The sequence below is a fragment of the Canis lupus genome, chromosome 5 (genome assembly GCF_048164855.1).
Source record: "Canis lupus baileyi chromosome 5, mCanLup2.hap1, whole genome shotgun sequence".
NCBI lineage: Eukaryota > Metazoa > Chordata > Mammalia > Carnivora > Canidae > Canis > Canis lupus.
In genome coordinates, this window is record NC_132842.1 from 9,106,331 (window position 1) to 9,129,992 (window position 23,662).

Consider the following 23,662-nt stretch of genomic DNA (forward strand, 5'->3'; position numbering starts at 1 on the left):
AGCAAGCTGGTTCATTCATCTATAGCCACAGATGAGAGCAGAGTAGGCCCTAAAAGTTAACTGCAAAATCAGCCAGATAACATGGTAATTATACAGTATTTTCCCTGTAGACAGTGGATTTTAAAATTTATGGTAGGATAAGATGATGAACGTGACTTATTTCAAAATACAATTCTTTTTGTTTTAGGTGAGGGGGAGGGGCAGAAAGAGAATCTCAAGCAGACTTCTTACTGAGCTGGGGGCCTGTTGTGGGGCTGATCTCACCACCCCTCCCAACCTGAGCTGAAACCAAGATTCTGAGGCTCAGCTGACTTTGCCACCCAGTCTCCCCTCAAAGTATAATTCTATGCTAACAAAGTCCTAAGCTTTCAAGAAGTAATTCTCTTGCAGATGTTTATTAAATGCTTAATTGCAGTACTTTCAAACTTCAAATACACGATGACTAATGAACTTTGAAAATTACAAATATAAATAAAAAAGTTTTTTCCCCTCAATATCTAAAGGGTGTTGGACAGTTTTATATGCTAGTGACTGGAAAATAAATCAAGTTTGAAAAATGCTTTTGTTCAAACTCCAAAAATATGTTATGATGTACTGTTCAAACTTGATTTATTTCTAAACTAATAGGTTACAAATACCCTTGTCTTTACCTACTCAGTACACAATTTAGTGACATTTCTTGTGCAGATATTTCCAAACAGAAAACAAAGCCTCAGACTAAAAGAATATTAGATGACATCAAGTAGAGGAAATATTTTGATGGGTAGGACTTTCCTTTCTCCTATAACTGTACTATCAATGTCACTTGTTTTTATTTCTATGCCCAAAGTCTGTCCAGTGGTTATCTGGATGTAACGAGGTTCTTAAGAATAATATAAAGATTATTGCCCTTTCTGCAATGGCACAAAAAGCTTGACTTGTCATTCACCCTTTACTTGGTCCAACTTAGAATCACCCAGTATTTTATATGTACTCTTAGGACAGCACATTTCTGTCTAATGTGCCCAGCTGTCTGGATGACTTTTATACTCATCTCTATCAATTTTTCTACCTTACATTATAAAGTCCTGGAGGTAAGATATTAGCCAACTTATTTTACTTTGAAGACATGGTAACATACACATAAGTGCCTCAGATACTTTTTGATGATTACAATGATGATGATGGCAATAAATTGTTTGCTAGCCTCATATATAAAGTTACAGGCCTCAAGGACTTAGGAATCTGAGATTACAGAATTATGTTATTGTTTCATATTCTAAATTCTAAAAAAAGGTGCATGAAAAAAATCTCAGAAGATTTTAGCAAACAAGAGTTTATAACTTTAAAAATCACAATAAATGAAAATACAGAAGCATTCACAACATATTTTTCTTCTAGCTAGCACACAAACTAATCCTAAAAATGACTATCAAAGGAGGTAACTACTGAAGTAAAGTTATAATTAAAGTGTTACTTTAACATATTTGGCCTCCATGACAAAAGAACATGGATAAGACATTTATTTGCACTTTATCTTTTTTTCACCAACACTTAAATACGTAGAAAAGGTATTTGTGGAAATCAATGTTAGGATCAAAATAGGTATAACAGGTAATACATACAATCTCATATACATCAGATGCTCATGTGTTCCTTGACCCCTCCAAGATAAAACAAGTTGTACAAAGAAAAAGACAGTACAGAAATCAACATCATTATCTACAGGCATCAGTAAAGACAGTCATCTGTAGGACTTTTAAAATAATTTTTAATTACCAGGCTATAGTCCCCTTCACCCCCTCATCCACACAGTACAAAGTCCCTGTTTATCTCAGATATTTGTCATGAATATGTGGATTTTTCAAAAATTAATTACTGCTTCCTAAGGCTGTTCCACATGGGTTTAGCCTATTGGTATTGATAGATGGGTGGTATGAGAAGAATATTTGCAAAACTCTGAATTTTAAAATTATTTTCTCTATTTATCATGTCATCATTCTACATAAAGATAGAAAAGAAACAGGCTGGCCAGCTTGATCTGGATCCCTTCTTTATATTATCTATTAGGCAAATAGAATATAATCTACTAAATGTTTCTATAGTATCCAAACCAGCCAGTTCCTGCCAGCACTGCTCATTCTGGCAGTCTTATCTCCTAACTGCCACTGAGCTGGGATGGAAATCTCTCATTTGATTTAGTCCTGTGGACATCAATCAAGTCTATAGGAGAAAGGATAGTCACACATGTGGAAACCAGCCATGAGGGATTAAAAACAGAGGTATCTGGCAAGACTTTTAGATACAATGAGGAGCTTAAAATGAAGAATGATGAGCTCTCAAACACTTTACATACTCACAGTATAAAAAGGAAGAATCTCTGAAAGATTCTGAGTAATTGCCAGACAGTTCCATCATAAATTGCTGCCGGGCCAGAATAAATCCTTCCCCTCTCTACTTCAGTTTCCTCATCTATATAATATGACAATTATAGCAATGATTAAAATGTTTTAGGACACCTAACCAAATGTACTATATTCCTTTTGCTGGGCTTGAGAACAAAGTTTACTCTGAGACAGCAAAAGTATATAAAGAGATGGCATATTTAGCTAAAACTTCCAGAATAAACACTTAAAACTTATTTTTAAGTGGAAATGTGGAAAATCATACCTACAAAACCTTAGTATGGTTCCTCCTTCCTCATGTTTTCAGCTAGGCTATTGCTCTCACCTTAGTCCCAAGTGCTACCCTCCCTGCTCCCACACCCTTGATTCAAGGTCACTGGAAGCAGCTCCTCTGGGAAGCTGCTGTGCTACCACAGTAAGGAAGCCAGAGAGAGGCTGCCAGTGGGGAGCAGGGGAGCAGGGCCTGGAGAGGGCGACACACTCCTCTGGGCCCCTCCAGGTGGAAGCCCTGCACCTGCAGAGACCCATGGTTCATTCTTCCTCGCCCCTCACACTTTTAGTCCACGCAGGCTCCTCGCCTCATCCTTCTATTATCTCCAAAAGCAAGACTAATCCTCAGATACAGTGAGAAGTCAATATGGATGAGTTAAATATGTTAATAGAATAATGCTGCAGACTGGGAGAATCCAGAGAGAAGGAAGAAGAAAGAACCAATCTAAGGATTTATCTCAGCTTTTATTTAAAAAGCAGGAGAAAACAAAGAAATAGTTTATTTATCTTCCTAGTAAGAGGTCTATATGTCAAGTATATTCAATAACTGGTGATTCAACCACAGAAATTTAATGTTACGATTCACACAGAGTTAAAAAATAAAAAAACCCCACACCATTTCGGGTTGTTTGTCTCCAGTTCCCTTTGATTATCTAAAACGCTTTAAAATCTACTCATAGAAATAACTTTTAGAAGTTGTATCTTTCAAGTAAGAACAAGTCAGATGGTGCCTATTGATTTTTCTCTTCTAATTGCATGCTTACTTTATTTTTGTTTCTGAGACACAAAACGTTTTCCTTCTATTGCCCTTACAGGTACACTTTATCTCTTTTGCATCTCCACTTAAGGTTTCTATTTCCTGAACTGTCTATGAAATATTCTCCTAATACTAAGAAGAAAACACTGAGTGTCCTCCGATTAATCTTATTCTATTTTTAGGAAATCATTGAAAAAGAAACCAGGTTATTTAGAGGTAAACCCTCTATTTTCACTAATTCAGGATGTGAGTGATGACTTCTTTTATTGCCTACTGGGTAACAATTCCCTTTCCTTCTGAGAAATCTATGCAGTAATCTCTTCTGGGAGCTTCTGGGTCCCAGATCCCTAACTACTGTGAAATATTGAAATTACAGTGGGAATTCCATGTGGGAGCCAGATTATAGCAAGAAATTGGAATGGAATCCCTAAGACAGATTCTATTTATGAACTATAATCATTTAGCCTCAGACTCAACAAAAGGGAGATAGAGAAAGGTTATCTATAGGCACCTGCCTGACAATGTATCTGTACGGCAGTCTCTCAAAGCTCCTTTGCACCGCCTTTTGAAATATTCATATTACAATCTATTTGCCATAAAGTCCTCTGACCACATGCAACAACAACAGCAAAACCCAAAACTAAATATGATAACCAGTTTCTCATGGTAACCAGCTTCTGATTTAAAACACTGCCTTAGGAGTGCCTGGGCAGATCAGTTGGTTAAGCATCCAACTCCTGATTTTGGCTCAGGTCCAGGATTCTGGGTCATGGGAGCAAGTCTCGTGTCATGTTGGGCTCCATGCTCAGTGGGTAGTCTGCTCAAGGTTCTCTCTCTCTCCCTCTGCCCCTTCCCTGCCCCAACTGTCTTTCAAATAAATCTTAAAAACAAAAAAACTACCTTAGTTTCCTCAATCAACATATATTAAAGAATAGTCCTAGGTGACCCTATTTGGAAAACCAAAATCCAGATATTAAAGAACTATACTTTTTTAAGATTTTATTTTATTTATTTGAGAGAAAGAGAGAGTAAGTGAGCAGGGGTGGGGGGGAGAAGAGGGAGAGGGAGAGAGAAGCAGACTCTGATCAGTGGGGAGCCAGATGTAAGGCTCAATCCCACAACCCTGAGATCATGACCTGAGTTGAAACCAAGAGCCAGATGCTTAACTGACTGAGCCCCCCAGGTGCCCCAGAAAATCATTTTAGTATACTGATTCAGAATCGTTCTAGGCATGACAATAGCTTTCTTTCTCCACTTATTTTTGCATCATTTTCTTCCCTTTTTGTCTCTAATAGTGTTGCCATTTTAAGAACCAAATTAAACATAACCATGGGAGAACCTCTTCATATTTCCATTTTTAATTCCTTCTTCGCTCTTTTAAGATATATTGAGTGAAGCTGTTATGGTCTGTGGTTAACATGGGCTTTGAAGTCAGACATATTTAGACTCAAATTCAGGTTCCACCATTTAGGCAACTTTGAGTCACCCTCTCTAAGTTACATTTTCTTCCTCTGTTTAACAGGGTAATACCCACCCTATGGAGTAACAGTAATCAAAATGACATAATGTATCTGAAGCATACTGCACAGAGCCAGGCACACAGTAAGTACTAAGTGGTACCTACTGTTTTATACATACACACACACTTAAAAATATGGAAAACAAATATATCCTTAATTCTATCACCCTAGTAACACAAATGTGTATTTCTTTGAAATTTATGTCCACGGGCAGCCCAGGTGGCTCAGCAGTTTAGTGCTGCCTCCAGCCCAGGGTGTGATCCTAGAGACCCGGGATCTTGCCTTGCATCAGGCTTCCTGCATGGAGCCTGCTTCTCCCTCTCCCTTGTGTCTCTGCCTCTCTCTCTCTCTGTCTCTCATGAATAAATAAATCTTAAAAAAAAAAAAAAAGAGGAAAGTTTAAAAAAAAATTATGTCCACATAAAAAACTTATTTTTATATTATTATAATTGCAATATGTAATTTTATCTCTTTTTTACATTACAATCACATTTCCATGTTACCATGTAGGATTCATAATTAACTTTTTAATTTGCCAAGTGAAATTCCATTAAGTAAAAACTACCACAATTTAATTGCTAAATTCCTGCCCAATATTTGAGGGTTTTTGATATTATAAATAATACTATGATAACATTTGCATGAATATAACTTTTTCATTCTATGGAATGCTTTCTTTAGGATGAATTCCCAAAGCAGACTTTTTAGAGTAGCCATGAACTCTTTCACGACTTAGTTTTGCCGAGCTGCTTTCTACAAGTTTATATAATTTGTATGCCTTCACCAATGGGTATAAACATCATGTCTTCTCCAACCTTCAGTATTATTACTAATATCTTATATTTATTGAATATTTACCATGTGCCTACTGGTCTAAGTGCTTTGCATATATTATCTCATTGTGCTCACAGTAAATCTCTGAAACACCTACTTTCAGGTGCCATCTTTTGCCGATGAGGAAGTTAAGTGAGGTTCAGGAAGTTTAAAAGCCATGTTCAAGGTCATACAGAAACTAAGTGATACAACTTGGACTCAAACTCAGATCCTAACGCCACTGTGTTCTCAGCCATTTGGCTACATTTCTGCTTTTCTCTTTTTTCCTCTAAATAATATTAAATGGAAAAAGACATTTGCACTGATGTTTTAATATGCAGCCCTTCGATTACTAGTGAAGTTGATCATTTTTACATGTTTGTTTTAAAACTGTATTTTTGGGGCAGCCCGGGTGGCTCAGCAGTTTAGCGCCGCCTTCAGCCCAGGGTGTGATCCTGGAGACCTGGGATCGGGTCCCACATTGGGCTCCCTGCATGGAGCCTGCTTCTCCATCTGCCTGTGTCTCTGCCCCTCTCTCTCTCTCTGTGTGTCTCTCATGAATGAATGAATAAATAAAATCTTTAAAAAATAAAAAATAAAAAAATGAAACTGTATTTTCTTGTATTATCTGTTCATATTGTTTAACAACTTCTGTAAAGTGGTGGGGGAAATTTTGTTCCCTCTATATTCTTTACCAATCAGGTGTGTCAGCACAAACTTCACACAAGAGGTCCATGTCCTTCTTGATGACTTCATTGAGCTGTGAGTTTATAAAAGAAGGTACTCCTCCTTCCCCTTCTTCTTGCCAATATGGGCTCAATACAAATATATTCTAGAAATTATCATGTCCATTTCTCTTCAACACTATTCATTCAAGTAATATGTCTCCTGCCTGGTTTAGAACACCCCTATCATGAGAGAGAATAAAGACCCAATATCCCCCGAAGAGTGACAAACTAAAATTTTTTCACTGAACCAATTTACCAAGGTCTTTGAGAATCCATCAATATCTCACTCTCCTCATTCCCCACTCCCTTTCTCTTTCCATCTTCAAATTTCTTTTCTGCCAACTAAGATAATGACTGAAATGCGTAGGGTTTTCTTCTTTTCAAATTTTTATTTATATTCTAGCTAGTTAACATACAGTGTAATGTTGGTTTCAGGAGTAGAAGTTAGTGATTCTTCACTTACGTATGACACACAGTGCTCATCACAATACGTGCCCTCCTTAATACCCACCCCCCATTTAGCCCATCTCCTTTCCCAGCTCCTCCCCAGCCACCCTCTGTTTTTTCTCTATAGTGAAGAATCTCTAATGGTTTGCTTCCTGCTCTCTTTTTTTCCCTTCCGTTTATCTGTTTTGTTTCTTAAATTCTGCATATGAGTGAAATCAAAGGTGTTTGTCTTTCTCTGACTGACTTATTTCACTTAGCATAATACTTTCTAGCTCTACCCATGTCTTTGCAAATGACAAAATTTCATCATTCTTCATTCTCTTTGATGGCTGAGTAATATTCCATTATGTATCTATATCTATATATATGTTAATAGATTTGTATTTTATTTATTTATTTAAAGATTTTATTTAAATTCAAGTTAGTTAACATATAGTGTATTATTAGTTTCAGAGGTAGAATTTAGTGATTCATCAGTTGCACATAACATCCAGTTCTCATTACATTAAACGCCCTCCTTAATGTCCATCACCCAATTACCCCTTCCCCCCACCCATCTCCCCTCCAGCAATTTACCACATCTTCTTCATCCATTCATCAGTTGACAGATATTTGGGCTCTTTCCATTATTTGGCTGTTATTGATAATGCTGCTATAAACATCAGTGTGCATGCGCCCCTTCAAATCAGTATTTTTGTAGCCTTTGGGTAAGTACCTCGTTGTGCAATTGCTGGATCATAGGGCAGCTCTATTTTTAACTTTTTGAGGAACCTCCATACTGTTTTCCAGAGTGGCTGCACTAGTTTGTATTCCCACCAACAACGCAAGAGGGTTCCCCCTTCTCCACATCCTCACCAACATCTGTTGTTTCCTGTGTTGTTAATTTTAGCCATTCTGACAGGTATGAGGTGGTATCTTATCGTGGTTTTGATTTGTATTTCCCTGATGATGAGTGATGTTGAGCATTTTTTCGTGTGTCTGTTAGCCATCTGGATGTCTTCTGCCCATTTCTTAACTGGATTATTTGTTTTTCAGGTGTTGAGTTTGATAAGTTCTCTATAGATTTTGGATATGTCATTTGCAAATATCTTCTCCCAAGACTGAAATGTGTAGGTTTTTGTGAATTTGTGATCCAAACAATTTGGCCATCATTCAAAACTTATCTCCCATAATGTATGGAAACATCATTAGAACTGCATCTATAGCTCACTAAGCAAAACCAGATTTACCTAATAAATCTAAATTTTAATAATCCTGTTTTCAGATATGCTCCATTACCTGCATTATGTCTTGCAATATATCCAAGTGCCCAAGCTGCAGCCTCCTTGACTCCAGGGTCAAAATCTTCCAAGCATATCACCAGCGTATCCAGTGCTCCACAATCAACTATTGCCTGAGCTAGTTGAGGAGAATGTTTACCAACTGCTCGTAACACAAAAGCAGCTGCTTTTTTGTAAAAACGCTACAATGATAAAATAGATAAAACTCAAAGTGAATTAAGCACTCATAAAACCAAAGGTTAAAATAGACCAAAACCAACATGAAAATGACATTAGTATAAATAAAGGTCAACAGCTTTTCAATACAAAAGATGAAAAACATCCTGCAAAATCTTTTGATGTTCTCCTATTGCTTTTGTTCAGTAACTAAACTGAAATAATGTTAAGTCTTAAGTTACACTTCAAATGTTTTGTTCTGAAACATTCATTTGGAAATTGTGTAAAATAAAATAAAATATAAACATTGTATTTCCTACCAATTCAGAAAATAATGAGATCTTCTGTATCTGCATCACATTGAAAAGTATTTGTTTGACCCATGGGAACTCTTAGATTGTTAGCATGTGCAACAAAACTGTCCACTGACAAATTCATTTCCTTTACTTGGCCTCAGTCTCTAAGCATGGTAGGCCTTTCATGACCTCAACTAATCTTTTGGGTGTCCCAAGTTATCCTGAAATAACAACCATGTTTCGAGATACACTACCAATTATTGGATAAATGTAAAGGCAAAACACTCATGATATATTTTAAAACCCTTCCTGGTAAATAAACTAGTCAAACAAGGGGATGTGTTACTTATCCCCTCTTAGAAATGCTTTTTTAAAAACGATAAATACAAATGACTTCTATTTGTAAGGTGAATTTTAAGTAATGCTTCATATTTATAATATTTTCTATATAAAATTTTATCAGATTGAGAAATAAAAAACCTGAAACACAATACTAACATGTTTTTCTTCATATAACTAAAAAAATTAAATGTAGAGGAAGTGTTTGGCTATAACACTCACTGTTGTTTTATGGTTAGCATAATCACATAGTAATAATCTCTTTTTTTTATTAATAGAACCCGATTAATCCTCTATTTTAGATTCCAAGTTTTTATTTCTTTACAGTGACAATTAAAAGTGACTAGGTGACTACAGCACCCATTTTGAAAGCATACTATTTTACTTTAGCTAAAAGATTAAAATACAACAAAAATTATAGGAAAGAAAATATATCAAGTGTATTTTAACATATTAAATATAAAAAATTGGTATATGTTGATGATATAAGAAATATACAATAATAATATTTTGATTTGATATATTTCTTTAGGTTCTTAAATGTCAACATATAGATATTAAAATATTTGTTATAAAGATTAAAGACAGTAACAAATATCTACTTACTATAAAACTTAGAGTTTTAAAATAGCTATTATTTTCTTATAATCATGGAAAAATAATGGTGATAAATTTCCTGTCATCACCTTAAGCTAATGTGACTTTTTATATGGCAGAATTTTCAAATTCACAATTACTGGGCATCGATAGTCACTGTTAACTACAGTGCCTATAATTCACACCTTCTGATCCCATTTCCCCTTTCTCTTAATTTCCGCTTCTCCAAATTCCACTCTCTTCTCTCCCATTCCTCACCAAAAGAATTGCCTTAAGAAAAAAAAAAAAAAAAAAAAAAGCCATGCCAGGGACTTTGTACCTCATAAAGAAGAGATTAAATCCTGTGAGAAATGAATTAAAGGACTGGTAGATGAAGGAGACAGAAGCCTAGAAATACTGCTTCACATTCTCACTTTCTCCTTACTTCTGCCCTAGCACTTTTTTTTTTGTCTCTACAGCTCATGGACATTCATTCGCATTTAGATCTATTGAGAACCTTCTTCATGGGATACCAAAACACAGACTCTGCCCTCGAAAGAAAGAGCTAAGAGTCCAGGAAGAACAAAGTCTAATAGTATTTGATGATAGAAGGAACACCTGCAAGAAAAATAAAATTTCTGAGACCACTGGTAGAGATAAGACAGTCAGTAAATGACTCTCCAATTTATAAAAATAAGCAAAATTTTAAACAATTAGGATTTATATTTTTATTCTGATAAAATACACAAAATGTTTACTATCTTAACCATTTTTAAAGTGTACAACTCAGTGGCATTTAGCACATTCACAGTGTTGTACAAACATCACCGTCTAGTTCTAGAATATTTTCACTGGCTCAACAAGAAACTGCATACATGTTCAGGAATCACTCCTCATTCCCCTCTCCTCCCAGACCTTGGCAACCTCTAATCTCCTTCTGTCTCTATGGATTTGCATATTCTGGAAATTTTCTATAAATGGAATCATACAATATATAGCCTTTTATGTCTGGCTTCTTTCTCTTAGCATAATGTTTTCAAGATTTATCCATGTTGTAGCATGTGTCAGCACTTCATCCCTTTTTACAACTGATAATATTCCATTATATGGATGTCCAACATTTTATCCAATCATTCTTTTGTTATAGTGAATAATGCTGCTATAAACATTTGTGTACAAGTTTTGTTTGAACACCTGTTTTCAATTTTTTTGGAAATCTAACTAGCAGAATTGCTGGGTCATGTGGTAATTATGTTTAACTTGACTGCCAGACTGTTTTGTATAGCAGCTGCACCATTTTACACTCATATCAGCAATGTAGGAGAGCTCCAATTTCTCCAAATCTTCACTAACACTTGTTATAGTTTTCTTTTCTTTTTCTTTCTTGTGTGTGTGTGTGTGTGTGTGTGTGTGTGTGTGTCGTGGCCATCCTAGTAGGTAAAGTGATCTTTTGCTGTGATTCTGATTTGTATTTCCTAATGACTTATGCTGTTAAACATCTTTTCATCTTTGTTGGCCATGTATATATCTCCTTTATATGTATATAGCTGTCTACTCAAGTCTTAAGCCCATTTTTAAATTGGATAGTTGTCATTTGGTTACATAAATAGGAATTTAATCTTAAAATATATCAAGAAATATATAGCCCCAAAAAAGAAACATACATCCTTAGGTTATGGTAAACTAATAGAATGGAATAAACAGACCAAGACCCTATCTGTAGGAAGGTCCTTAACTATTGTTAGGTGGTGCTGTACAGAAACATAGAATAGAGCCGTATAGAAAGGGAAAAAAATCGGGGCACCCTTAGATGACTCTTGAAAGAACCGACATGCTTACATACTTGGTATAAAATACTTTACCAAACCTTCCATTACAGGTATTCTCCTTCCTTTTGTATGCTTCTCTTCCCCTTGCTTCCAAGCTGTCTCACAGTTTCCACTAACCAGATTTCACCTGCATATAAGGATTGCTGAAAACAACTTTTTATTTAGCTAAGGCTCCTACAGCTCTCTAAAGCTGATCCTACAGGTTTAAGACTCTCATTCACAGAAGTACTGCTTTATATATAATCCCATTAAAAACTGTGTAATCTGTTTTCTTATATTAACAGTAATGGAAAAAATGTGCCCATCACTCCCAAGATAAAATACCCTAAAGGTAACATTATATGCAGTTCAAAGAATTAAAGGTTGTATTAATATCCTAAAATTCTAATGCCTACAAGCATGCCACTGTACCCAAACTAGCAGATTTTTAAAAATATAAGACAAAAAAGATACAAAACATTTTTTTTAATCTTACATTCTGTTCTGCCAATGAATAAACAAGCTGGGGAAGAATGTCACCCTTCACCACTGCTTCTGCTAAGTCATTATTATAATTAGCCAGTCTCCCAAGAGCCAATGCAGCAGTCTGTTGAATCGTCGGGACCACATCCAGAAGAAGAGGCCTCAGCAAAGACATTACACCTGAGTTATGAACAAACATATGTCAGCAAAATTAAATGAGAAAGCAAATATAAAATTCAGCATATATGTAGATAAAATTAACCATAAAAAATCAGTAAAAACAAAAAAATTATATACTAAAAACTAATGATATATTTAGAAGCATCTAACTGGAATAATATAACCTGTAATTATCCAAGCAGGGGCATAGCATGAAAACAAGAAAGGCTTTGGAGTTAGGTTAAAAGTTTAAATCCCTGATTTGGCAAATAGTAGCTATGTGACCTAACCAGGCTGTCATGAGGAGTGCAAAGAAAGATTATGGAGTATGTAGTTTAATGCCTACCTACCACATGGTAGAGGGTAGAGGGGGGATCGGGGTAGGTTTTCCCCAGCCTTTGCAAATCCTATCTTTCAGGGCTTAGACTTCTATGGAGACTTCCATCTGTCTTGTTTTCTTTTGTTTTTTTCTCTAATTCCAGCTGTTCGGTCTTTTCTATGATTTCAACTGGCTAGGGCCTCACATTGATGAAGGGATGCAAATTCAGATTTCTGACACTATTTCAAAGAAACAAATTCTTTGAGATAAGTGTTTTGTATTACTAGCTCTCATAATACTGACTCTAGAGTTGAATACATAGTAGGTATATCATCATCACAGCAACAATAGTAAAAGATAGCTTGTATTTATCTGGCACTTTATTATCATGCACACGTTGTTTTAAGGACTTGTTTTCCAAAAAAAAAAAAAAAGGACTTGTTTTCCATTTTCCATATTAGTTCACTGAACTGTCATAACAAACTTATGAAGTTGGCCCTATTACGTCCATTTTACAGGTAAGGAAATGGAATGGTGAAGAAGTGAGAAAGGTAAAGAAAGGTGAGAAAGGTGAAGAAGTCATTACAAAACTAATAAATGGTGGAAAACAGAAATTCAGACATTCTTCATTAATGATTGCTAAACATATAATACATATTGAAAGTTGAGGAGGTAGGGATAAGGAGATAAAAAATGATTACATTTTGGACATTTGATTGGCTATTCTAATTTTTTATCTTACCTTTGACTTACTATAAAATACCCAAAATAGTCAACTGCTATTTGGGCTTTAATGATGCTGTTTTAGTCTAAGGTTACAAGAAAGGTAATGACAGAGTTCAAACTGGAACAAAATGCCCTTTGACCTTCTAAACTTTACTTAATTTGCAGCAGGCTATTCAACTAGATGTTATTACATCTTTTCTTTAAAAACATACCACAGTGATCTAGAAAAGCAAATATTATCAATATTCTTTTATAATGTTATATCCAGAAACATTTGAAATAGAATAAAAACAAAACATTTATAGTAACACTTAGGATTAGACCAAATTAAGATAAACACTACTACCAAATAACATAAGCAGAGAATAATGATGCTTATCACAGATACATGTAACGATGTGACCCGGGGCTTTTCACAGTTTCCAGTTTCACTTAGTGCTCATTTTTATGGCAGGGGTGGCTTGGTGAGGTCATCTTGTATGAGATCACAGTTGCAAGTTTGAATCGCACTCAGGCTGGTTAACTTTGCAGGCACTTCTACTCACGCCTAGATCACAGCTCACATTCAACAAATCAGTGTGTCTGTGCTCATAAGTGTTGCTAATATGACTATCTATAGTTTTTATAGTGATAATTTCTGAAATACCTCACAATAAAAAGGTCAAAGTACAGAATGATAACCAAATATTAACATGAGTTCTTTCTAGAAAGTTGAATTTAAAATAATTTTTTGGTCTTCTCCTTAGTTGCTTCATTAATCTTTTTTTTTTTTTTTTGGCTTTTTAACTGTAGCAAAATACACATAACATAAAAATTACCATTTTAAACCATTTTTTAGTGTACAAATTAGTGTAATCATCATTACTATCTAGGAACTGCTGTGCCATTTTACATTCCTACCGGCAAAGTACAAAGGTTCAAATTTCTCCACATCCTTACCAATACGTTTTACTTTTTGTTTTTTGTTTTTTAATAACAGCACTCTAGCAGGTGTGAAGTGGTAACTCCTGCGGTTTTGATTTTCATTTCCCTAGCACTCATGTCAGTGAATGCCTTTTTATGTTTTTTGCTTATATTGGCCATTTTACATGTTCTTTGTTGAAATGTCTATTCAAGTCCTCTGCCCATTTTTAAATTGGGTTGGTTTTGGTTGTTGTTGAATATAACTTGATTTTTCATAACAAAGATGCATGATTTTAACATAAAATAAGTCAATAATTACATTTCATGTTATTTTTTCCTGATAATTCTGGTATTTCCTCCCCCGCACCCCCATTTGATATATATAAAGGCAGTGGCTTATTGCCTTTTGAAATATAATTGGAGGGCAGCCCGGGTGGCTCAGTGGTTTAGTGCTGCCTTTGGCCCAGGGCGTGATCCTGGAGACCCAGGATCGAGTCCCATGTCCAGTTCCCTGCATGGAGCCTGCTTCTCCCTCTTCCTGTGTCTCTGCCTCCCTCTCTCTCTCTCTCTTTCTCTGTGTGTTTCTCATGAATAAATAAATAAAATCTTTAAAAAAATAAAAAGAAATATAATTGGAAAATCAGCCTATATTAGGTTATTAATCCTGGTTATTTTGAATTAAATCTCAAAAACTTTGAACTTTTACATTAAGAAGTTGAAGAATAAATTCATCTATCTGGGCCTATAATGTTTAACTTAGTTTTAAGTGTTTATTATTAGTTATGGTATTTAGCTAATAATATCATAAGTCTCCCAATTTTGTAAATTTTCAGTTTGTAGTTTTAGCAGTAAAATATTTTACCTCCCTATATGTATTTCACCTGTCCACATAATCAAAGGAATTTTTTGCTTTATATATTTTCTCCTCCATTTTTATTTTTTTTTTTTAAAATATTTTATTTATTTATTAGAGACAGAGAGAGAGAGAGGCAGAGACACAGGCAGAGGGAGAAGCAGGTTCCATGCAGGGAACCCAACATGGAACTCAATCCTGGGTCTCCAGGATCAGGCAGTGGGCTGAAGGTGGCGCTAAACTGCTAAGCCACCGGGGCTGCCCTCTCCTCCATTTTTCTACTACATCTGGCCCAGGAAAAATAAGATAAACAAAATGACACACCATTCCTTTCCTTCTATCCCTGTATTTAATATCAAATTTAGGCCTCTATGCAGATGCCTCTGCTCTATCATTCTTTTTTGTAAAAAATATTTTTATTTATTTATTCATGAGAGACACATAGAGAGAGGCAGAGACACATAGGCAGAGGGAGAAGCAGGCTCCCCACAAGGAGCCGGAAGGACCCTGGGATCAAGACCTGAGCCAAAGGCAGATGGCTCAGCCACTTAGCCACCCAGGCGTCCCTGCTCTATCATTCTTTTCCACATTCCCTAGTTCAGACAGTAACACAATAAGACTTTTGAAAAATTTAAAATCTTTGAACCTATAAAAGTAAAAGCTAAAGTTTCAGTTTAAAATATGTTTGTTTGGGGAGGCCTGGGTGAATCAGACAGCTAAGCCTCTAACTCTTGATTTTGGCTCAGATCATTATCTCAGGGTTGTGAGATGGAGCCCCGTGTCAGGCTTCAAGCTCAGTGAGGAACCTGCTTCTTTCTCTCTCTCTCTCTCTCTCTCTCTCTCTCTCTCTGCCACTCCCCCTGCTCAAGCTCACTCTCTGTCTCTAAAATAAATAAATAAATATTTTAAAAAATATATCTTTCTTTGAGTAAGGTAATCTTTATTACCTTATTTCTATTTATTACCAAATTTCTAGTCCTTGAAATATCTCTTAGTGATTCATAATTATCAGTCCCCAGAGACATGTTTTTATCTTTTACACAGATTAGGTATGGAGACCTTGTTATTCTAATTATGTCTGTCCTAAAAATACAGATAATGATACAAGAGGAACCAGGGAAGGAAGGAAGGCAGTATGAGAGGGAGGAAGGGAAAGGTAAAGGAGAAAAGAAGCATATATGACATAAAAAGAAAATTTTCCTTACCTGCCTGTCCATTAGGAATCCATGGTGATTGATCCTTAGTGAATGAATGCATGAAAATTTAGAGTCCGTAAATTACAGCACTTTGAATAGTGGCTACAATATCTGATAAGCAAGGTCTCTAGTGACAGCTAATGACCTCAGTGAGGTTTCTACTGAAGGATCCCACAGGTTCTAATATTAAAAATAATGATTCACATATTATACCCTAATATCCATGTTTCTTTTATAAAAACTGATCAAATGATGTGAAAGTGTTTCTGAAACTTCTAGATAAATCTTCACAATCTCTCTCCTCCCAACTTTATAGCTTGGAGTTTCTTATCTATTTTTCTTGTTTCAGTGCCAGAGATATAGATTCTAATACCTACATTCAATCCAGTTATACAAAAACAACAACAAAAATAACTTTGCTGATCCTGCTGCCCCTAGTCATTCACTCAAAAAATAGATTAGGATTCACCAACTGGCAAACAATAGGATTAAACACCTGAGCAAAGGCAGCTCCTTCCCTCAAGAAACAAATAATCTAATGGAGGAGATTATAAAATACCCTCAAAATAATCACAACTCCTTTGATGTCCTTATGTTTTAGACTTAAAAGTGATTTCTATCAAGTATATTTTTTACTTTCCAGTTTTATACTCAAAATTATCATAAACATAAAATATGTTGAAGATTTATATATAACTTACAAGGCATTAAAAATTTCAATTCCAACAATATACTTTTTTAAAGTGTCTTTCTATATGACCGTTTACCATGAAACTATTACTATAGCTCATTTATGAAGCTTTTATTTTTTTAAGATTTATTTATTTATTCATGATAGACACCGAGAGAGAGAGGCAGAAACACAGGAGGAGGGAGAAGCAGGCTCCATGCGGGGAGCCCGATGCGGAACTCAATCCCGGGACTCCAGGATCGGGCCTGGGCCAAAGGCAGACGCCAAACCACTGAGCCACCCAGGGATCCCTTCATTTATGAAGTTTTGAAAGAAGTCATCTCTGCATACAATAAATCAATATGTAGTCAAGGATTTACCTTTGCCTGTCAATGTTACCATCTGACTGGGACATTCTGTTTGGGGTCCAATAAGAATATAGAGGGACTTCATGCTTTAGAAATAGAAGGAGGGATCCCTGGGTGGCGCAGCGGTTTGGCGCCTGCCTTTGGCCCAGGGCGCGATCCTGGAGACCCGGGATCGAATCCCACGTCGGGCTCCCGGTGCATGGAGCCTGCTTCTCCCTCTGCCTGTGTCTCTGCCTCTCTCTCTCTCTCTCTCTCTCTCTCTCTCTGTGACTATCATAAATAAATAAAAAATAAAAAATAAAAAAATTTAGAAATAGAAGGAATCTCTTGCCCTGCTTGTTATGCAACTGCTTGTGTGGAGAGACAACAGACTGAGATCATTAAAGCATGTATTTAGAGGGAGATTGGCTGCCTTTGACTCCAGGCTCTGCCACATGTCAGCTGTGGGACCTCAACAACATTAACTAATCATCTCTGCATCACAGTTCCCTCATGTGTAAAATGGTGACAAATTCTAGGAGTGCCTCATAAAGTTGTTGTGAGAATTAAAATGAGTTAAAATTTTTAAAGTGCTAGGCAGATGAGTTGGGGTAAAATATATACCAGTAAGTGCCTGGTAAGTGAATGTGCAAAAGGAATCCATTCCCTTTGTTGCCCATATTTCTCATCAACATGTTATTACTATTAATGTATAGGACTCATTAATCAGCACCTTCCATTATGATGAAGAAATATTTATGGTTCCCTGGCCTCAAAGATTGAGCCTTTTCTATCATGTATTTTATTTTTTTTTAATATTTTATTTATCTATTCATGAGAGGCACAGAGAGAGAGGCAGAGACACAGGCAGAGGGAGAAGCAGGCTCCCTGCAGGGAGCCCAATGCAGGACTTGATCCAGCACCCTGGGATCAGGACCTGCACTGAAGGCAGATGCTCAACCACTGAGTCACCCAGGCATCCCTCTACCATGTATTTTAGAATTACCATGGTAGAATAATTATTCACCATTCATTCAAGAAGTATCTAGTAAGAATATACAAGGTATTGAAAACACAATCAGGGATGCTTGGGTGGCTCAGGAGGTTAAGCATCTGCCTTTGGCTCAGGGCATGATCCCTGGGTCCTGGGATCCAGTCCCACATCGGGCTCCCTGCAAGGAGCCTGCTTCTCTCTCTGCCTGTGTCTCTGCATCTCTCTCTCTCTCTCTAATGAATAAATAAAATCTTACAAAAAAGAAAAAAAAGAAAAGAAAAGAAAACATAATCATCTTTGACCTCAAAGAACTTATAAAGGGGTCAAGAGAAATATAAAAAAATGCAAACGAATGCAACACATTATGAGATATGCAACTAAAAGAGAAGTAGAGGGTGCTTTGCAAATATATATACAATGGAGCATCCAACCTAGACCTTGAGGGACACAAGGAAGGAAACCCAAGGTAAGGGACATCCAAGTGGAGATTTGAAGGCTCTCAGATGGGTCACAGATCATCTGCTAAAATAACTGGAGGGTGTGGAGATGGGAAGGACTGGAGAGTTTTCAAACCAGAAGGAACTGTATAAATGAAGCTCAGAGCCAAGAGAGTTTGTCAAAACTGAGAATTCAGTGTGATCATAGCACAAGAGGGGAGCAAAGAGTTGGGAAACAAGGCTAAGAGATTAACAGAAGCAAAAGTACTGAAGAGCCCAAAAACCTAAGTATTTTGAATTTAATCTCAACATTAACATCAGTGTTTCTGTACTTTGTAAAGAAGGGTTACTGGTTACACTGGAGAAAAAGGACGAAAAGAGACAAGATGGGAGGCAGGAAGACTACTTAGGAAGCTATTGTATGAATCTGGGCCAGATGTGAAGATAGCCTGGAGAAAGCTAATGGCAAAGGGAAAGAGAAAAGTGAAAGGTCAAGATATTTACAAGACAAACCGATTATTGTGAGGAAAAGGGAAGAATAAGTGATATTTCCAAGTTTCTAGCTTGGACAAGATGTATGCTTGTTGCCAACTGTTGAAGAAGCCATGATAAATTCATACTGGCCTGAAATGTAAAGTGGGAGGGCTGATATGGCAAGTGATAAAGCTGGAAAGTTGGTTGGGGCCAGATCAAATCTGGCTATAAACTGAATTAAGATTTTGTAATGTTACTCTAAATAAAATGGAAAGCCATGGGAACCTTATTGTTTGTACCACCTACTCTCAGGGAAGCAAATAAATGGGAATGAAGACTTTGAATAATTCCAAGGCCCAACACATATGGCTGAGCAGGCTATGTACTGCACAAATCCAAGGGATGCCATTCACATAGATCATGATACAAATGGCACTTCTGAAGTTGTACAAATCACAGCAGCCATCCTTGATGTAGCATGTTATGTGGCTCTCATTTGTTTTATGTGAATAAATGTCTTATCTTCTCAGTAAAATGATAAACATCTCTAGAGCAGACTTTGTTTTACACTTCTTTTCTATTTACCAAATCATCTAGCACAGTTCTGAATATACAACTAACTCTTATTAAGGTACTTCTGGTCTTGGCTCTAGAAACTATAATCTACTTCAATTTTACTATACCGACTCTCCCATCACAGAGTAACTCCAATTACACTTACTAACTTTACTAATTTTAAGTTTTTTACTTCTGTAAATTACTACATTTACATGACTATATTTTTACTGAAGCAAGTTCCATGACACTGATGAATATTATAGCATGTTCTCATCTTCCTTCACTGGTCATTTTTAACTTGAAAATATTTAAGTGTTCCTCTCTTGTTTTTTGTTTTGTTTTGTTTTGTTTTTAGAATTAATAATTTTCAGGCTTTGCTTTGGTTTCTTCTAGCCTCTATGATTATATACCACTGACCACCATTCCTGCATTTGATTAAGAAATCACAAATTTCAGTATCACATCTCTTTGCCCTGTTTTCTGTGAAATACTTCTTTGCTGCTATAACCATAGAATCAATTATAATTTTAGATGTTATATCCCTTAAAACACACAAAGAGTCCCTTAGTTTATTTGAGGGATCAGAATGAATCATGAAATGTATGGTCTTTTTGCACAGAATTCAATTATAATGGTAAATAATTCAGGAAACATCTCTTTTCTTCTTTTAAATGTATTCTCGTTGGGTAGCCCCAGTGGCTTTAGCGGTTTAGTGCTGCCTTCAGCCCTGATCCTGGAGACCCAGGATCGAGTCCCACATCAGGCACCCTGCATGGAGCCTGCTTCTCCCTCTGCCTGTCTCTCTCTCTCTCTCTCTGTGTCTCTAAATAAATAAATAAAATCTTAAAAAAAAAATAAATGTATTCTCGTTAATTGTAGTATCCTCTGAATTTTGTTTGGTAAGTCACTGTCAATTCAGATGTCTGTGAGTGAAGGACTACCACAGCTGATTTGCCATTGTTGAGTAGGGAAGGGTGAGAGAAGCTGGGACCAAGAGCACTGAGTCTCACAGTGACAGCTAGCAGCTCTTCCAAGGGGCACAAAGCACAGTAGGTATTTATTTACCTAACATATACCTACATAGTACTTATGTGCCAGGGACTCCCTTAATAAATTAATAAATTAAAAAAAAGAAATTAATAAATATTTTTTTAAAAATCACAAATATTAACTCATCAATCCTCATTAAATCCTATGAGGTAGATACTATTTGATAACTCTAGCATCTATGCTCTTTTGTTTCTCCTCCCCTATATCAATCACATCCCATTTGCCAATGAAAACCAGCCTACAGGAGCCAGGTTTCAAATGCATACCAAAGGGTATTATCTGTTGAATTCATTTAATTCTATCATTAACATTACTGTAGTTCTCTTCCATGATTACTATATTAAACTGAAATTTCATTCATTCTTCCAGTGGCTAGGTCATAGCCACCACCGTCTATATGCAAGATTTAAACTCAGAGATCATAAAGGTTATGGCAAGTTCAATTGACATGATACTTTAGATAAAATGACTGGAACTTACATGTTTATAATTATACACATAAATTTAAAATGGGCCTTTAGTATGGTTTTCAAATGAACATGTAAATTCCACATGTTCAAACCTCTCTTTCCAGCCAAAGTGACTCTCGTGAGCTCCAGAGCCCTACGTACCCAAACTGCTCACTATAGTCACTGGCACACAGATACCCCAGACACTTCAACTTTGACACTATTAGAAAAGGAGGTCATGGTCTTCCTCTGCTTTTTGTATCTCTTCTCCATTCATGAATGGTGACCATGAGTCACCCCGAGCTCTCCTTTCTCCTCACCTGTTCCTGCCCTTTCCCCTAAGACACAAATGCTACAGATCTGTGAGGCAGCATGACTGCTATAACAACACTGGGCACTCACTCGGTCTTCCTGATCCTCTTTTAATTCCCTACAATCTATCCTCCACATTGCTGTGAAAATCATCTCTCAAAAATACAAAATGGATCCCTTTACTCCTCTAATGAAAGCTTTTTGATGACTTTCTGCCCATTTCAGGATAAAAACCAAACTTCAGATGAGGTCCTTCATAAATAGGCCCGTTTTCCTCTCCAGCCATGCATTGCCTCTCTGTAGCCCTATTATCCCAAGAGGCTCCTGCCATAGCTAAACATTAGACTTTTCTATCAAGCACCACCTTTCCTCTTGCCTCTGTGCCTTTGCACATAATGTTCCCTCTATCTGAATGCAGTTTTCCTTGCCGCCTTCTTCATCTGGCTAACTCCTAGGAAGTTCAGTTAGGTATCTCCGTCTAGAAGTCTTCCATGAATGTACTCCTCCAAAGCTTGAATTAGGTACCCTCCATGTATGCTCCACATGTTGTGTAATGGACACTTATCAACAAGTATGTATGTAGCTCTCTTTCAGCAAATAAGCTCCTTAAGTGCATTGTCTGTGCCTCCTATTTTTTGCATGATCAGCATCTAAACATGCCCCTGGCCCTTCGATACTCAATAAATGTTGAATGGTGAAGGAACAAACTGAAATTTAATGTGCAATTTTCTCTTTTTTAGGCAATTTTGAGTTAAAATAAAAACAAAATGAGCTCCTGTTTAGGGTGACTTTTTTAAAGTTTTGGAAATGGTGATGATTGCATAACATTATGAATGTAATTAATACCACTGAACTGTACACTTTAAAAATGGCTAAAATGGGTAGCCACTTTAAAGCGGCTCAGCGGTTTAGCGCTGCCTTCAGCCCAGGGCCTAATCCTGGAGACCCGGGATAGAGTCCCACGTCGGGCTCCCTGCATGGAGCCTGCTCCTCCCTCTGCCTGTGTCTCTACCTCTCTCTCTCTGTGTGTCTCTCATGAATAAATAAATAAAATCTTAAAAAGAAATGGCTAAAATGGCAAATTTTGTTATATTTTACCACAATTCTAAGAAATTACCAATATATTGGAATTCCTAGCTAGCTCAGTCAAAAGAGCCTTCAATTCCTGATCTCAGGGTCATGAGTTTGAGCCCCATGGTAGGTATAGAAGTTATTTAAATAAAAAACTACTAAAATATTAACAATGTACTAAAACCCACTAAATTTTACACTTAAATGGGTGAATTGTATGGCATGTGAATTATATATATTTAAAAAAGTGATTTTTAGAAACCTTTTAAAAATAAAAAAATAACAAAATGGATAATGCATGTTCATAGTTCTTTTTTTAGGTATATAGAGCACATAGATATAATTGTACCTTATTTTGAAAGTTTTCTAGAGAGCTGAATTTCTAAATATTGAATTAGTCCTGTCTTCTTCTGGCAATGGATTTTCTCTTTTATGATTTATACCTATGAAACCCACCTGCCTGCAGAAAATTGGAATGTTCATGAATGGGGTCAGTAGAGAATAAATAGAATTATAAAAGGATTGTCTGCTCCAAGAGGTTTCATGAGTAATATTTGAAGAGGTCACTTTTGGAAGGTAATCAGTTCAAAAAACTTCTTTCAGATAAAATGTTTTATTCACATTCCACTTACTCTAAAATTTTTTGAGATAGTTTTCTTTAAAAGATAGAGATACAAAGATAAAAATTAAGAGCCATGTAGTAGGGGTGCCTGTGTGACTCAGTTAAGTGTCTGCCTTCAGCTCAGGTTGGGCCTTGATCCCAGGGTCCTGAGATTGAGCCTGTTTCTCCCTTTCCCTCTGCTAACTCTCTCTGCTTGAACTCTCTCTCTCTCTGTGTCAAATAAATAAATAAAATCTAAAAAAAAAAAAAAAAAAAGAGCCAGTAGTAGAGAGATGAGAACTGATAATTTTATCAAAAATATAGGTTAAGAATAGCTACTACAACTGAACTTTAAACATATCACTGAGTTTCCTGGCAGCAAAAGTAAAAAGGGAACCACTTTGTGAAATGAAGCTGGAACAAAATTTTTTTTCCTGAAATTTCATATGTAGGCCTAGCTTGACACTTAATGATTAATAAAGATTGGTTGAATAAAAGAGTATATCTTTACATTAAAAATGTTTAATAAAATAGACAATGTCTTCAGTGGTAGATTTAAGGAAGCTATGGAGAAATCTAAGTATTTTTTAATAAGCCCTCAAAAAAAGGCATATTATTAGACTAATTCTACAAAGACATTTCTATGGAAAACTAACATAAGCTAGTCTATGTATATAACTTAATAG

At 36.2% G+C, this 23,662-nt stretch overlaps 1 protein-coding gene across 4 annotated transcripts in view; it reads right to left on the minus strand.

Moving 5' to 3' along the window:
* SPAG6 (sperm associated antigen 6) overlaps nt 1–23,662 on the minus strand; it is a 66,539-nt gene that overhangs the window by 36,527 nt on the left and 6,350 nt on the right. For 3 of the 4 annotated variants that reach the window (XM_072825402.1, XM_072825403.1, XM_072825400.1), the window contains exons 3-4: nt 11,871–12,037; nt 8,198–8,381 (exon numbers count right to left, since the gene is read on the minus strand). In XM_072825402.1, coding sequence (XP_072681503.1) covers nt 8,198–8,381; nt 11,871–12,037 — 351 coding nt within the window. Of the gene's footprint in view, nt 1–8,197; nt 8,382–11,870; nt 12,038–13,407; nt 13,433–23,662 lie in introns of those variants that run through there. The other variant, XM_072825401.1, reaches the window with a different exon arrangement.